This window comes from Hemitrygon akajei, chromosome 20 (genome assembly GCF_048418815.1).
Source record: "Hemitrygon akajei chromosome 20, sHemAka1.3, whole genome shotgun sequence".
Lineage (NCBI taxonomy): Eukaryota > Metazoa > Chordata > Chondrichthyes > Myliobatiformes > Dasyatidae > Hemitrygon > Hemitrygon akajei.
In genome coordinates, this window is record NC_133143.1 from 26,727,891 (window position 1) to 26,741,539 (window position 13,649).

At 44.6% G+C, this 13,649-nt stretch overlaps 2 protein-coding genes across 6 annotated transcripts in view; both read left to right on the top strand.

Annotated features, from left to right (window-relative positions):
• mrs2 (magnesium transporter MRS2) overlaps positions 1-3,402 on the top strand; it is a 47,062-nt gene extending 43,660 nt beyond the window's left edge. For 3 of the 5 annotated variants that reach the window (XM_073024043.1, XM_073024040.1, XM_073024042.1), the window contains exons 10-11: positions 285-449; positions 2,267-3,402. In XM_073024043.1, the coding sequence (XP_072880144.1) occupies positions 285-449; positions 2,267-2,338 (237 nt within the window). In that variant the 3' untranslated portion in view covers positions 2,339-3,402. Of the gene's footprint in view, positions 1-284; positions 450-2,266 lie in introns of those variants that run through there. The other 2 variants (XM_073024041.1, XR_012095702.1) reach the window with 2 other exon arrangements.
• A 4,427-nt stretch (positions 3,403-7,829) lies between these two features.
• Positions 7,830-13,649, top strand: part of aldh5a1 (aldehyde dehydrogenase 5 family, member A1 (succinate-semialdehyde dehydrogenase)) — a 37,149-nt gene continuing 31,329 nt past the window's right edge. Inside the window, exon 1 of the mRNA XM_073024028.1 lies at positions 7,830-8,364. Coding sequence (XP_072880129.1) covers positions 8,095-8,364 — 270 coding nt within the window. The 5' untranslated portion in view covers positions 7,830-8,094. The remainder of the gene's footprint in view (positions 8,365-13,649) is intronic.

Genomic DNA, 13,649 nt, shown 5'->3' on the forward strand with positions numbered 1-13,649 from the left:
CGTCTGAGAATTTGCAATGGATTTGTAGGACTAACTCTGAAAAGGAAGATGCTAAGGCTTTCACTGCTACCTTTAAAATATTTAATAAATCTTAGTTTCTAGTCTGGTCAGTCTGCATTTTAAGTTCAATCTGGGAACAATTGTCTCTGTTTTAAATAAAAGCAAAAATTGCTAGAAACACAGCAAGTCAAGCAGCACTTGTGGAAAGAGAGAGCAGGATGTAATGAAGACACAGGAGACTGCAGATGCTTTCATCAGAGCAATTTTCTGTTGTACACTTTCAGGACCCCAGGTTCTTCTGGTTGATAACAGGAATAATGTTTCTAGGGAGCGGACTAATGTGGCGACGCCTTCTGTCGTTTCTGGGCCAGCACCTGGAGCCTCCAGCACCTCCATCGGTATGCCTCAGTTCTGTCGTTTCATTCCAAAAGGAGACCTTTCAGCTCACGGTCAGTGTTCTGTCAGTTTGGGAGCTAGCCAGTCTACCAAATCCCTCTTTCTCAAAAACTACAAATTCCATAAGACCAAAGATACAGGAGCAGGTTCAGGCTATTTAGCTTTCAGCTCTGCTCCACCATTCTATCATAGCTGATTTATCATCCCTCTCAACCCCATTCTCCTGTCTTCTCCCCATAACCTTTGATGCCTTTACTAATTAAGAAGCTATCAACCTCAGTTGTAAATATACCCGGAGACCGTACAGCCATATGTGACAATGTGTTCCTCAGACTTGCCACCCTCTAAGCTAAAGAAATTCCTCTTCATCTCTGGTCTCATGGGATGTTCCTCTTTTCTGAGACAGTGCACTCTAGTCTTAGCTTTAAAGCAATTATTTGCTTGAAAGGGCAGCATAAGTGCATTTTCCTATTGAAATTCACTATTGAATCAACCTCTAGCACTCCCTTCACCTGCCGTATTTCAATACATCAATTGTACAGAAACTGCTAAACAGAGTATTAATGCCTGGTGCAATAATTTTTGCAAAAGTATAATTGAAGTGAGATAGAGCATTCAAATGTGCATTCATTCTTGGGTAATCAATAAGTTGCAGTGTCAAAAATTGTAACTTCGTACTTTGGGAGTGTTTTTGATATTTACTGTTGGGTATGGAATCACTAACGATCAGCATTTATTGGCCAGTCTTAGCTGCCCATGAGAATGGGGCGAGTTGCATTAGTGAGCCACTGGAGATCATGTGGTGCAAGTAATGCACTATGTTTTGAAATCTACATCAGCAGTTTTCGATGTTGGTCTTGTTTGATGTATCTAAGTGAACTACATTTTCATTTTGCTATTTCCAGTCTAAGATTTATCTAGATAGGATTAATTTCCCTGATGTAGATGTTATAACACTGAGAATTTGCACATCTTCATGTTATAACTGAGTACTTTCAAGTCATCAGCACCAGGTTAAGGTGCTTTTTTATGTGTCCCCAAGGATCAGTGAAAACCCCAGCCTTTCCTTACTGAAATAGAGCAGACTGCTACAGCTATTCTCAGTGATTAACAAGGACACTGTTCTAGGCAACTTTATCCACAATTCTGGGTGTCTAAGTTATGGATTGTACTTCTCCAAATTAGATTGAGGATGTGTGAACAATATAATAATCTACGTAGTGACTATGGGGTGTCCAGGGAGGGGGTAGCTCCTCTGGTGAAGGGGTTTGCCACATCCATTCGGGACAGCTCTCGGATACTCAGCTCTCACCTGTGGCTCTAAGTAGCTGTTTGCATGTGACAGTAGCCACACCCCAGTAAAGCACTTCGACAGGCAGGTTGAACCAGGTGACCTTACACCTGGTGAGATAGGGACATGCCTATCCTAGCATGCAAAGCTCCAGTGGACTGGAGGGATGAGATTGACAGTGAGATACAACAGCCAGGGAGGCGGTATTGCAATATTCCATGGAGAGCGGAGGGCATGGCCAGGGATAGAGATCACCATGGTTATCCAGTGCAACCCCAGCTTGTAACGCTTGGTCATACCACTTGACCTGTACATAAGAGGTTGAGAGTGGTACTGCCCAGTGCAATGGCTTCCTCTTTAGAAACTCTTGTACAGATTTCCTGCCACTGTTGGACACGATGCACCACCAATAATGCACCAAGCCACTTAGCTCCCATGGTGTATAAAGGTTTGATTATTTAGCTACACATTACTAATTTAATTGTGACCACCTTTTGTTTGTGCCTTTGTAAGTAAATGAAGAAGTGGATTTAAACTGCATGATTATGAACTAATCAGAAGCCACTTATGTTGTTCTAGATGCCGTCTATCTTGAAAAGGTCGCAACTGCTGGGTGGTAAAATTGACATGAGGCATGGTTCAAAATTATAAACGTTATGTCAACACGTTGATGATGGACTCTGGAAGCTAAGCCTGGTAGAACCAGAACAGAGGTGTAATCCTGCACAACTCGTGAATAGCAATTTAATTTAGGAAATAAATTATGTTTGTATTGCAGATTGAACTACCAATATTCTAAGTTATTACATACACGTCAACAGCGTGAAAAATTTCCAGCCTGTCTCCATCATCATATTACATTGGAGTTTAGAAGTCTTTGAACGTTGGCGGCATGAGAGACAAAACAATTATTACACAAAAGCAATAGTAATGCATTGTCTACATATGGTTGGCTTAATGCTTCCTGTAGCCATGCATTCCACTAATTATTGATAAAATTATGTTGACATTATTATTTATTCTATCATGATTACTTGTGGGAGCAGACTTTGGAACCGCTTAGCTAAGAGTACAGAGAGATGATTTGCACTCTAGTATTACCAAAACATTAGTGGAGTTGTCAATTGTTGGCTTTAGGAAATATTATCAATCCCATTCCCACAACTTAATTTAATTTGTTCCATCCCACTAAGAAAATAATAGTTTCCATTTATCATTTGGCTCTGTAGCATAAGAGATTAGGAAGTTGATGCTAGTGGATTTGGGTAAACCCACTGCGCTTAATAGAGTTTTAAATCTTGAAGAATGACTAAAGAAACTGCAAACCAGTGCAAGAAAATGTTTTCATGTCATTCTGTAGAAAAACACAGGCCACGTAAACAACATTCGGTCAGTAATGGAAATGTTTATAAATTCAAAGTATGGATTAATGAACCACTTTTGAGGTTTTGTGTCATTTTAGGAAGATGGGGGCCATGCCACCTCAAGGCCTTGCATTAATGTAACACAGAAGGAGGCCTTTCAGATCATTGTTTCTGTGATAGCGTGTTAGTAGTTATTTCTCTTTTCCTGCAGCCAGACTTCTTTATCAAGTATTTATTCAATTCCCTTTCAAAGGTTAATGCTAAATCAACTTCCTTAACACATTTAGGCAGCTGATTTCAGGCCAGAGTATATTTATTCTGGGGCAGAGGGAATAAAATCTTCTATCTCAATTTCAGTGCCTTTGTGAATTATTTTAATTGTCTTCTCGTTGCTGATCTTTGGAAAAAAAAGGCAGTTTCTTCTGTCTTTCTGGACAAAGGCCCTTCATAATTTTGAAAAGATGTTGTAAATGTATTAATTCCCAGTCAAAAGTATTGTAAAATGGTGTGGACCACATGGCCTGTAGTGTGCTGTAATGCTGTATAAAATACAGGAACTCATTGCACAGCCTGTGTTCCTTTTATTATGGATAACTAAGTGCTTCAATCAAATGTATAGATTGATACAATAATTCAGCTGGATGGATAACAACTACTTTCCCTGTTAGTTGAATCCTGAGCAAACAAGTTTAAACTTGAAAATAGTGTTACATAATTCAGGAAAGAATTCAGAAAGCATGTTGTCATACAAAGGGGGGCAGATGTCTAATTCTGCCCCAGTAAAACTATGATTGGTTGATTGCACTTTCACATCAGAAAATTTCCAGAGATTAATATAGTGGAATTGATGAATGGAAACATTATGGAACCACAACATTTTGGCATCCATCCCAACTTATAATTATAGCATCATGCTTTTGTTGACTCAATTTAAAGTCAATTATGAGGGCCTACCTCAACAGAGTTGTTATGGATGTTGTTGCATTAGAAGTTTTTCAAAGGGATAATGTAAAAGAGAAATGGGGATCTAAAGTTCAATGATTTTATTTGCATTTCGATTTCTGATCTTTCAATTTATTTACAAAGTCAATCTTTTGTGGAAAGGCATATGGAATTTAATGATTTTCCTGTTAAGAGTTGTAGATGAATGATATCACAAGCTTTATTCTTCTCTTTCATATATCTGTGTATTTTGTTATTTTACTCTTATATTATTGTGAGTCACTGGCTCTATCGCGTGACTGGATTCTGAATTATTATCTTGTAACAAACAGGGATGTACTTCAGTCAACTGTGCAGATGGAACATTAAGAAAACATTAACAATAATGTTTAAAAAGTCCACATTTTGACCAACTTAATGAATCCAAAGATGAGGGCTGTTGGATTGTACCTTGTATGGAGTAAATTCTCAGCACACAAAACTGTTGTCTTTCACATGTATATGATGGAGCATTTCAGAACAGTACAGCAACAGGTCCATTTGACCATCAAGTTTCATCACTGCCCATCACTTCCCTGTTTTCCCTCCTCATTCCTTTTTTCCCATTGTACACCATCCTCTCCTATTAGATTTCTTCTTCAGCTCTTTACCTCTTCCACCTATCACCTCCCAGCTTCTTCATCCCCCCACCTCATCTATCACCTGCCAATTCCCCCCCCCCCCCACCATCTTATTCTGGCTTTTGCCGCCATCCTTTCCAGTCCAAATGTGGGGTCTCGGCCCGAATCCTTGATTGTTTATTCCCCAGCATGGCTGCTGTCCTCCAGCACGTTGTGGCTGCTTATCTGTACACAAGCACCGAGTTCCGCCTTCCAGCCACTCTGTGGGTGCAAAGATTCTTACTCAGCTGCTCTCTAAATTCCTGACCCCTTATCCTAAAGTATAGACTAATGCAGCACAGCAACAGGCCCTTCAGTCCACGATGTCTGTGCTGACCCTGATGTCAATTTAGGATGAATGTGGTCGATATCCTTCAAATCCCTGTTCATGTGCCTGGCTAAATGTCTCTTGGTTGTCCACTGTAAACTTATTCTCAAAGTCTGTATACATCACCAAATACTACACTGACATTCATTTTCTTGCAGGCATTCACAGTCGAACAAAAGAAGTACAATACAATGAAAAACTACACACAAAGACTGACAAGCCACCAGTATGCAAAAGAGGGCAAACTGCAAACATATAAGTAAATAATGACAGCATGACTTGTCGAGTACATAGGTTGTGTGTAGTGATTAGTATCATGCTGAGTGAAGTTGTCCACGCTGGTTCAGGACCCTGATGGTTGAAGGGTAACAGCTGTTCCTGAACCTGATGGATGGGACCTAAGGCTCCAGTAATTTTGGTAGCAGCAGGAAGAGAGCATAACCTGGATAGTGGGGTTCCTTGATGATGGATGCTGCTTTCTAGTGGCAGCACTCTTTGTAGATGTGCTCAATAGTGGGGAGGACTTTTCCTGTGATGAACTGGGCTATATCCACCACTTTTTGTAAGCTTTTCAATTTGCGGTCACTGGTGCTTCCATATCAGTGATGCAACCAGTCAGGATACTCTTCCACTGAATCTATAGAATGTTGTCAGGAGTTTTAGATGACATGCTGAATTTACGTAAACTTCTAAGAAAGTAAAGACACTTTCTTTGAAATGGCACATACATACTGGTCCCAGGACAATGCTCTGATACGATAACACCCATGAATTTACAGTTACTGAGCCTCTCCCCCTCCAATCCCTAATGAACCTGGTTCATAGGCCCCCAATTCCTTCCTGGTCAATATTCAGCTCTTTGGTTTTGCTGGCATTGATTGTTGTGGCACCACTGAACCAGATTTTCAATCTCCCTCCTTGGCTGATTCATCATCACCTTTGATTCAGCCATCAGCAAACTTAATTATGGCATTGGAGCTGCACTTAGCCTCACAATTGTAAGTATAAAGCAAGTAGAACAGGGGGCTAAGCACACAGCCCTGTTTTGCACCTGTGCTGATGGAAATCATGGAGGACATGTTGTTGCCAATTGGTACTGACTGGGGTATGCAAGTGAAGAAATCGAGGATCCAGTTGCGCAAGGAGATATTGAGCCCTGGGTCTTGGAACCTGTTGGTTAGTTTTGAGGAGGTGAGAGTGTTGAATGCTGAGCTGTAGTCAATGAGGAGCATCCTGATGTATGCATCTTCATTGTCCAGATGCTCTACAGCAGAGTGGAGGGCCAATGTAAGGCATCTGTTGTGATGGTAGGCAAATTAGAGTGGATCCAAATCACTCCCCAGGTGGAAGTTGACAGGCTTCATGCCCAACGCCTCAAAACACTTCATCACAGAGGATGCAAGTACCACTGGATGATAGACGTTGAGGCAGGTCAGCACATTCTTCTTGGGCACCAGTATGATCCAAGCCTGCTTGAAGCAGGTGGGTATCTCAGACTGCCGAAGTGAGAGGTTAAAGATGTCAGTAAACTCTCCAGCCAGTTGATTAGCACAGATTTTTAGTACTTGGCCAGATGCTTTCTGTGGGTTCACCCTCTTGAAAGATGCTCTTACATTGGCCTCAGTGACTGAAATCATGGTTGTCGAGGACTTTGGGAATTTGTGAAGGTTCCTCCATGTTCTGACAGCCAAAGCAAGCATGAAAGGCATTGAGCTCATCTGGAAGTGATGACCTCTACATTTGTGTAACTCTGGGAAAGAGTCACATTACCTACCTGATCTATAGAAACATGAGGGTGCAATATGGAGCAACAAACAAAATCAGTGGGTCAGGCAGCACTTGTGGGGACACGAGAGTCATCTTGCATCACATTTAAATTGATATCATGGCCGGCACTGGCCCAAAGGGCTGGTCATCATACTGTACTGTTTTAGGGTAAGGGGTCAGGAGTTTAGAGAATAGCTGAGAAAGAATCTTTTCATACAGAAAGTGCTTTGGATCTGGTCTAAATGAAGGGTTTCAAGCCAAAATGCCGACTGCCAATTACCCCCACAAATGATGCAAAACAACTGGAGTCTTCCAGTATTTTGTTTGTCACTTTCTCTGTACATTTCATAATTCATAACCAACATCCTCCCAGATCTCTCTCTTTGGCCTTTTCCACTCAAAGGCCTTCTGAGAAGCTGGAGAAACTCTGACAAAGGGTCTCAACCCAAAGGGATGATTATATTTCTCTGTCCCTCCCAGCCCGTCCGCTCGCTCGTCCGGAGAACCCTCAACCTGGGCTCCCGGAACCCTGTTTTGCTGGCACTTGTGCAAGGTAAACGCCAAATGTTATAGGGACGACACCAAGCTGACTTTCCCACCCCACTTCATCCCACTCAGACCCCAGAACTCAGAGATCCTGTGGCACTGCTGTGTCTGGTCCTACTCTCACGGGAGCTGGCTGGTGACCCACCCGCCTGTTTTGTTGCTGTGGCAGCGGGAGAGGTGGGACCAGGAGTCGGGGGCGGGGTGGGGGGCTTAGTCCTTAGAGTTATCCATCCATCACAGAAAAAGGCCGTTCAGCCCAAGTGGTTCATGCCAACCGACCAAAACACCCATCTAATGTAGATCCACTTACCCTGAGTTGATCCATATCTTTACTACCCATTTATTTATCCAAATACCTTTTAAATATTGGGTGAGACCAGAACTGGAGGGCATAGGTTAAGGGTGAAATATGTAAGGGGAACATTAAGAGTGAACTTCACTCAGAGTGTGAAAGAACTGCCGGCGGAAATGGGGGTTTGATTTCAACATTTAAGAGAAGTTTGCATAGGTACACGGACGGCCGGGCTTTGGTCGGGGTGCGGGTCAACGGCACTAGCCAGAACTGTAGTTCTGGTACGGACTAGATGGGCCAAAGGGCCTATTTCTATACCGTGATGGTCTATGATTCTCCACAGAGGCTGCCTGATTTGCTCAATTGCTGTAGATTTCCAGCGAGTGCAAGTCTCTTCCTGTTGTGTGAGGTGGGCGGTGCTACTGTGTAATTGTCCCCTTGTACTGCCGTGTAATCGGCCCCTTGTGCTGCCGGGGAAGGTCGTGGTTCGCAGCCGCTGAATCGAGGCCATGTTACGACGTGGCTGCTGGGACATGTTGTCGACCGTCTGGTCTCAAGTCCAGGCCTGCTCGACCTTGGCAGGCTCGGCGCTGCTGCGCTCGCAGGCTTACATCGGCGGGCGCTGGATGGAGGCGGAGAGCGGCGGCGTGTTCGCTGTGCAGGAGCCGGCCAGTGGACAACAGCTGACCACGGTGGCTGACTGCGGGCCACCGGACGCCAGGGCTGCAGTGAAGGCGGCATACGAAGGCCTGCCCGGCTGGAGAGCAGCTACCAGCAAGGTGAGCCCCGGAGCGGGGGGTAGGGGGTACAACCAGCGGCATCCGGCCGCCGGGAACGAGGGGAGCCTCTGGGCAGAGGTCCGGATGGAGAAGGTGGTGTTGAGCCAGAGGTCTGGAGAAGGTGGTGATGAGCCAGAGGTCTGAATGGAGAAGGTGGTGTTGAGCAGAGGTCAGAATGGAGAAGGTGGTGTTGAGCAGAGGTCGGAATGGAGAAGGTGGTGTTGAGCCAGAGGTCTGAATGGAGAAGGTGGTGTTGAGCAGAGATCCGGATGGAGAAGGTGCTGTTGAGCAGAGGTCAGAATGGAGAAGGTGGTGTTGAGCAGAGGTCAGAATGGAGAAGATGGTGCTGGACGGAGGTCTGACTGGAGAAGGTGGTGGTGAGCAGAGGTCTGACCGGAGAAGGTGGTGTTGAGCAGAGGTCTGACTGGAGAAGGTGGTGTTGAGCCAGAGGTCTGACTGGAGAAGGTGGTGTTGAGCAGAGGTCTGACTGGAGAAGGTGGTGTTGAGCAGAGGTCTGACTGGAGAAGGTGGTGTTGAGCCAGAGGTCGGAATGGAGAAGGTGGTGCTGGACAGAGGTCTGACTGGAGAAGGTGGTGATGAGCAGAGGTCTGAATGGAGAAGATGGTGCTGGACGGAGGTCGGAATGGAGAAGGTGGTGATGAGCAGAGATCCGGATGGAGAAGATGGTGCTGGACGGAGGTCTGACTGGAGAAGGTGGTGTTGAGCAGTGCCTGGATTGGGGGGGGTGGGAAGCTGATGGGGTGGTGGTCTAGTTGGGAGTCGCTGATCACTGTGCAGCTGTGAACATAGTAAGTAAAATCCCTTTGCTCTTTTGAAGTGGCTTAACTAGACATTCAGTTGTATCAGGAAATATAATGGTAGAGCTAGCTGTCAGGAGCTGTTCATTGTACATTGTGCATATACGTATTTCATTGGACCTGCCGTTATCATTTTGCAGCAAAATAGCAAGGCTCTTATCTAACATGGACATGTGGAGATGGAAGAAGGGTGTGAGGGTGGTGAATAGAAGGATGTTCCACCTATAAAATGGCGGGAAAACAGCTGAAGCCGGTTAACTAGTTAAGAGGACCATCAACGGCTTGGAATCTATCAGCTGTGAGGCAGCAGTTCTACTAGGTGAAGCACAGTGGCAGCTACTGTTCTATTTAACATACAGTCGGCCCTCCTTATCCGCAAATTTCGCATCCACGAATTCAACCAACAGCGAAAACCCGTAAGTGCTCTTCCAGCACTTGTTGTTCAAGCACGTACAGTCTTTTTTTCTTGTCATTATTCCCTAAACAATGCAGTGTAACAACTATTTTACATAGCATTTACATTGTATTAGGTATTATAAGTAATCTAGAGATGATTTGAAGTATATGGGAGGATGTGCGTGGGTTATCGTGGATCGGAATCAAAAAATCAGAAGTTGTCTTACTAAGTCGGAACAGGTACATCTGGTATTATTTAGCATCAGTTAGTCAAACGTTTGTCTTAGTATATAGTATATATTTTACCTTTTTATGCAGATAAAACACTTAAGAATGTATGTTTCAGTGTCGGGCTCGGGAATAGAAGTTCCCGAGTTTAATCCAGTGACAGACCGCTCCCGAGTGCGCTCTCCACTGTGCCGGGTTGATGTGGAGGATCAAAACCCCAAAACCCCAAAACCCAATAATTAAACCACTGCGTTGCTTAGTAATAATTGTAGCTTTCATCGGGGCAGAGCTTTTCTTACTTTATCCTTTAAAATTGTTCCGATTGTTGACCAACGTAACTTAACGCTTTTCCAATGACCGATGGCGTTTCACCTCTTTCCAATTGCTTTATTATTTCCACTTTATTTTCACTTATTATCGTGATTATTTTCGTGAACAGAAACACTGCGAATTCAGATCTCTGCCACTGGGTCCTAATGTCCACCTCACTGACACAAGATAAATAAGGTCTTGGGTTCCGCTGGGTCCTAAAGTCCACCACATTGAGACAGGTTGAATAAGGGACTTGAGCATCCGTGAATTTTGGTATCCACGAGGGGTCCCGGAACCAATCCCTGGCGGATTAAGGAGGGACAACTGTACAGCACGGTAACTCCTGCTAGTGGACCTGTTGCAATACGGCTTCAGTGAGCTGGATGCAGTCCTCACCTCCAGCACTGTGCCTGTTAGTGTTGACCTGTGACTGCCAGCATTGGCTACAGGTGCTTCAGGTTCCTCCCAGATCCCAACAACATGCAGGATAATTCTAGTGTAGCTTTGGGCGGGTGCAGGAGGTTGATTAAAAAAGTTGGGAGAATAAATTGTGGAGGGTTCATGTGAATGGATGCTTAAAGGTTAATATAAGCCTGATGGGCAGAAGGGCCTGTTTCTGTGCTGTATGATTCTACAGTATAAAATAAATCAGTTAGTTTAAAACTTCACACACTCCGGATCTTTTCAATTCTTTCAGGTTCCCTGGCCCCCATCATCTTATTTTAATATGCAGGTCCAGACCCTATACACCGCCACCCCCCCTCCAGGAGGGCAACAAAGCTCTCAGTTTTTTTCTGGACACCAGACCCAGTCAGTTCCCTGCCACCACCACTCTCCTCTGCCTAGCAGAACTTGTCCTCACTCTAAATAATTTCTTCTTTGGCTCCTCCCATTTCCTTCAATGAAAATATGTAGCCATGGGCACTCACATGGGTCCCAGCTATGCCTGCCTGCCTGTTGGCTACAAGGAACAGTCTGTTACAAGCCTACGCTGGTGACCATCCCACACTTTTCCTGTACTACATCGACGACTGCATTGGTGCTGCTTCCTGCACCCATGCAGAATTTGTTGACTTCATCTACCTTGCCTCCAACTTCCACCCTGCCCTCAAATTCACCTGGTCCATTTCCCACCTCCCTTTTCTCAACTCCTCTGTCTCCGCTGCATCTGCTGTCAGGATGAGGCTTTTCATTCCAGAATGAAGGAGATGTTCTCCTTCAAAGAAAGGGACTTCCCTTCTTCCACCATCAAAACTGCCCTCAGTCGCATCTCTTCCATTTCACGCACGCCTGCTCTCACCGCATTCTCCTGCCACCTTACCAAGGATAAGGTTCCTCTTGTCCTCACCTACCAGCCTCCACATCCAGTGTATAATTCTCCGCAACTTCTGCCATCTCCAATGGGACCCCACCACCGAGCACATCTTTCCCTCCCCCTCACTTGCTGCCTTCCACAGGGATCGTTCCCTATGCAATTCCCTTGTCCATTCGTCCCTCCCCTCTGATCTCCCTGATGGCACTTATCCTTGCAGGCAGAACAAGTGCTATACCTGCCCCTACACCACCTCCCACACTACCATTCAGGGCCCTAAACAGTCCTTCCAGGTGAGGCGACACTTCACCTGTTAGTCTGTTGGGGTCATGTACTGTGTCTGGTGAAACCTAGAAATCTACAACACATTACAGGCCCTTTGGCCCACAATGTTGTGCCAACCATGTAACCTACTCCAGAAGCTGTCTAGAATTTCTCTACTGCATAGCCCTCTATTTTTCTAAACTCCATGTACCTTTCTAAGAGTCTCTTAAAAGACCCTTTTGTATCCACCTCTACCACTTTCACTGGCAGTGCATTCCACACACCCACCACTGTGTGTGGAAAATTTACTTCTGACCTCCCCATTATACATACTTCCAACACCTTAAAACTATGCTCCCTCATGTTAGCCATTTCAGCCCTGGGAAAAAGCCTCTGGCTATCCACACAATTAGTGCCTCTCATCATCTTGTACATTTCTGTCAGGTCACCTCTCATCCTCCATCACTCCAAGGAGAAAAGGCCAAGTTCATTTGACCTATTCTCGTAAGGCTTGCTCTCCAATCCAAGTAACACCCTGGTAAATCTCCTCTGACTCTTTCTATAGTATCCACATCCTTCCTGTAATGAGGTGACCAGAACTGAATACAGTACTCCAAGTGGGGTCTAACTAAGGTCTTGCATATCTGTAACATTACCTCATGGCTCTTGAACTCAGTTCCATGGTTGATGAAGGCTATCACACCATTCACCTTCTTAATAACACTGTCAACCTATGTAGCAGCTTTGAGTATCCTATGGACATGGAACCCATGATCTCACTGATCCTCCACACTGTCAAGAGTCTTATCATTAATATTATTTTCTGTCTTCAAATTTGACCTACTGAAATGAACCACTTCACACTTATCTGGGTTGAACTCCATCTGCCACTTCTCAGCCCAGTTTTGCATCCTATCAATGTCCTGCTGTAACCTCTGACAGCCCTCCAGACTATCCACAACACCCCCAACCTTTGTGTCATCAGCAAACTTACTACTTCTTCATCCAGATCATTGTGATTTTTATAAAAGAGGAGGGACCCCAGAGCAGATCCCTGCGGAACACCGCTGGTCACCATTCTCCATGCAGTATACAAACTGTCCACAACCAGCCTTTGCCTTCCATGGCCAAGCCAATTCTGGATCCACAAAACAAGGTCTCCTTGGATCCCATGCCTCATTATTTTCTGAATGAACCTTGCATGGGGAACCTTATCAAATATCTAACTGAAATCCATATACACTACATCAATGTGTTTTGTTACATCCTCAAAGAATTCAATCAGATTCGTAAGACATAACCTGCTCTTGACAAAGCCATGCTGACGATCCCTGATCAGCTTATGCCTCTCCAAATGCTCATAAATCCTGCCTCTCAGGACCTTCTCCAAAAACTTGCCCACCACTGAAGTAAGACTCACTTGTCTATAATTTCCTCGGTTATCTCTACTCCCTTTCTTGAACAAGGGAACAACGTTTGCAACCTTCCAATCCTCTGGTACATCTTCTGCCCCTATTAATGATGCAAAGATCATCGCCAAAGGCTCAGCAATCTCCTCCCTCGCTTCCCACAGTAGTCCAGTCCTGGTGACTTATCTAACTTAATACCTTTCAAAACCTCCTGCACATCCTCTTTCTTAATGTCTGTACACTCAAGCATTTCAGTCCACTGTAAGTTATCCCCACAATTACTAAAGTCTTCACTGGTGAATACTAAAGCAAAGTATTCATTAAGTACTACCTCCTCCAGCTCTATGCACATTTCCGTTCTCACTCCCGATTTGTCCTATTCTCACATGGCTCGTCCTCTTGCTCTTCACATACTTGTAAAATGCCTTGGGGTTTAGCTCAATGCTGCTCACCAAGGCCTTCTCATGGACCCTTGTAGCCCTCCTAATTTTATTCTTGAGCTCCTTCCTGGCACATTTATAATTTTCTAGAGCTCCAACAGTACTT